Raw genomic sequence first — 3,525 nt, forward strand, 5'->3', positions numbered from 1 at the left:
CTCGCGCAAGCGCGCAATAACTGGCGCACATGTGTGGGCAGCCCCGTGATTCGATTCATCAAAACGCGCCACAGCATAAAAATTAAGCTTTTGCATTGCGCTGCTTATTGCTGGCGTATTGTTGTTGCGACGATTTGAGCCGGCTTCTTCGAAACTTCTTTCGTCCTGTGCGCTTCGGCGTTTTGGCCAACCCGACGATCAACTCCACGACGATCACGGCAGAGGTGGGAGGCGGCGTGAGGCGGGTCGAGCGCGAAAGTTTCTTCACGTCTTCGGAGCTTTTCTTCTTGGGCCGAGGGGAAGGGGACCGGGCTCTCCGAAGCTTGGCGCGTTTTCCCGAGCGTTGAGTATATATAGTCGGTGCAGTGGGTTTTTCAAATCAGTACCTACTTTGGTCTCGCTTATTCTATACACTTGAAGCGCACAATGCGAATGGTACGTAAAGGTTTTGGGGGGTGATCATCTACAGTGGTTGTGGTTTGGAGCAGCTGATCGTGTTTGTGTGGATTTGGAGTGAATTGCGTAAAAGTGCAACTTAATGGGCAGAATTGTGTAACAAGCAAAAATAGCAAAAAGATCAGCTCCAGTAGCTGCACAGTGATCGTGAACGGACTGTGAAGAATGTTTAAGTGCAAAACGAAACTTGGACTGCTCCCAGAACTCCATGGACTATCTAGCCCTCGTTGGCAGTGCAAAGTGACTCTCGGTTAATGTTTGGTTTTCTCTGCCCACCTCCCCCTTTTCAGATCATTGTTCCTTGTTGTCTTGCCCTGTTTGTGGCACTCGTCACATGCGAGGGTACTGCTGCGGAGGACAAAAAAGCAGAAGAAACCGAGATCGAGCCCAAGGAGTCGCAGAATGTGGAGAAACGTGGCATCTACGGGTCCATTGGCGACTACGGGCATGACTTTGGACATCATCACGAACACCACGAGCACATCAAAACCGTAACTATCGAGAAGAAGATCCCGGTGCCGTACACCGTGGAGAAGCACGTGCCCTACACCGTTGAGAAGAAGGTCCCGTACGAGGTCAAGTACGACATTCCCCAGCCCTACACCGTTGAGAAGAAGGTTCCGTTCACCGTCAAGGAGTACGTCAAGTACCCGGTGCACGTGCCAGCTCCTTACACCGTGGAAAAGAAGGTCCCGTACGAAGTGAAGGCAAGTTGAACGTTCTGGGGGATGGCGATCCGACGCCCATCCAGTTGTGGATACACCGTGGATAGAGGTTGCAGATTTGAAATAGTGCAATTGGTTCAAACACAACTTTTTGCTCTTTGTAATCAAAGATTCCTTTAAAATGAACAAGTGCTTTAAAAGTTCTTCAGTAAATGATAACTCTGTGATTTTTCATCAAATTTTTATAACGTGTTATAAACTATGTGATTTGGCATTATTCAAACACTAGAATTTCAATATGTCATAACTCAAAAATGAACCAATTCAACCAGTTCTGGCTTAAAATTCGAAATAAGTAGATTCCAAGTACCTGTAACAGTGTTGCCAACCTTCAGCAACAATAGTACTATTTCAAGACTTGCAATCCTATGCTTACGGTGACACCAAAGTTGGTCCATTTGGAAAACCCCAATAACCCTTGTTTTCCCTTCTGCAGGTTCCGGTCGACAAGCCCTATGAGGTGAAAGTTCATGTGCCGCAGCCCTACACCGTCGAGAAGAAGGTGCCGTACGAAGTGAAGGTGCACGTGCCAGTGCCCTACACCGTTGAGAAGAAGGTCCCATATGAGGTTAAGTACGAGGTCCCAGTCCCGAAGCCGTACACCGTCATCAAGAAGGTCCCGTATGAGGTCAAGGTCCCAGTTGACAAGCCCTACAAGGTCGAAGTCGAGAAGCCATACCCCGTCGAGGTCAAGAAGCCTTACCCAGTGGTCGTAGAGAAGAAGGTCCCGTACGAAGTGAAGGTCCCAGTCGACAAGCCATACAAGGTGGAAGTCGAGAAGCCATACCCCGTCGAAGTCAAGGTCCCAGTCCCGTCCCCGTACATTGTCGAAAAGAAGGTCCCGTACACCGTGGAGAAGCCAGTGCCCTATGAGGTTAAGGTCCCGGTCGACAAGCCTTTCCCGGTTTACAAGGAAATTAAGGTGCCTTACATCAAGGAGAAGCCCTACCCCGTGAAAGTACCAGTCCATGTGCCAGTCCATGTGCACAAAGAAGAACACCACCATGATCATTCCTTTGAGCATCACGATTTCCACTAAGCTAGACCACCATCATCCTATCCCTAACCCCAAAATCATCCGATCCCCTCCCGTCAACAATTTCCCGCCTAAACTGAACTGATTTTTTAGAACGTTCCTCCTGTGTATTTTGCAGTTTTTTACGAGCAAACCAATACGAATCATTTCATAAGTTTGTGATCTTAAATGTAGTTGTTAAAGCGAGCAATATTTTGTAGAGAGAAAGTGTGTTGACTTCTAAGAGCACTGTTCGCCCAAGTTGGCGGACGTTTTCGAGAAGTAAATCCGTTGTTAATTATTGTTTTTTTTTTTGTATAAATACCGATAGAGCAGCTAATCCTGTTACTTTATTGATATAATGGTTAATAGACCCGAGCCACGAAATTTGGAACTCCTTAAAGCTGTACCAAAAAAGAAAAGCAAAAAAATGTTATTTGTTACCTAGCAAACTTCCAATACTCTCACCCTCGAGAACCAAAAAACCCCCCATTTATGAGGTAAAATTGATCAAATTTCTCCACATTCGACACGATGCTAACTCTGAACCAACATGTGATATAAGTCATCTTTTAATTTCGAACAAAAAAGATAGAGAAAAAGGAGATAAATAAAAGAAACCGTAACTATGTGTCAAACTTTTGATCATTTTTACGGCATAAAAACTATAACAATGAAAACATGAAAGCGCCTTTTCCTTAATTGCTCGCGTGAAAGAAACACTTCCAACCAACCGGATCGTCTGGCAGCGCAGCTTCCTCATCAGTTACGGTTTTGCGGTCGTTACAAACCGCTCATCAGCGCGAAAACAATCTAACAGATAATCAAAATCGCGTGGCGTCCATAAAGCGTCCAATATTGGCCAACTAAAGCTTTCGAGCAAAAAAGAGGAGTTACATAAACAACATCTCTTCTCATGCACAATAACACCGGAGAGATTGGCGTCTGATCCAAGTCTGCTACCTTGCTACACCGCTGCCAACCCCCCGGTCACCGATGGCGAAATTGGAGCAAAGTTGTTGATCATAAATGGCTTACCACCACGTGGTCGTGGTGACGAAAGAAGAAAAAAAAAACACGTTTGGATGGGTAGTCGGTGAGTGCCACACTTTTTAAACCCCTGATGGTTTGACTAGCTTGCAACCCTGCTTAGAAGTTAGGATAGATAGTCAAACCAACGAGGTTCGTCCGTACCGTGGAGGGCCATTGACTTGGAGATGTTGCAATGCGCATGCTCAAGGGGGTGAACTAGCAGCAGCGACGGTGTGGTAAGTGGAGTGTAGCGCCAGCTTAGACTAGAGACTTGGGTAGTAGCGACTAAGTTAAGGA

The 3,525-nt window shown here is 46.3% G+C and overlaps 1 protein-coding gene across 1 annotated transcript; it reads left to right on the forward strand.

Moving 5' to 3' along the window:
* The first annotated feature begins 384 nt into the window (after positions 1 to 384).
* LOC120430854 (uncharacterized) lies at positions 385 to 2,827 on the forward strand. The gene is made up of 3 exons (XM_039595978.2): positions 385 to 435; positions 747 to 1,163; positions 1,618 to 2,827. Exons 1-3 carry the CDS (start codon positions 427 to 429, stop codon positions 2,218 to 2,220), a joined length of 1,029 nt encoding a protein of 342 aa, XP_039451912.1. The 5' UTR covers positions 385 to 426; the 3' UTR covers positions 2,221 to 2,827.
* Positions 2,828 to 3,525: the final 698 nt, after the last annotated feature.

This window comes from Culex pipiens, chromosome 2 (genome assembly GCF_016801865.2).
Source record: "Culex pipiens pallens isolate TS chromosome 2, TS_CPP_V2, whole genome shotgun sequence".
NCBI classification, from domain to species: Eukaryota; Metazoa; Arthropoda; class Insecta; order Diptera; family Culicidae; genus Culex; species Culex pipiens.

What these genes read in the sequence shown, in the direction of transcription:
- LOC120430854 (XM_039595978.2), top strand. An exon ending in AGGTCCCGTACGAAGTGAAG is followed by an intron (nt 1,164 to 1,617) that starts GCAAGTTGAACG and finishes TCCCTTCTGCAG; the next exon opens with GTTCCGGTCGACAAGCCCTA.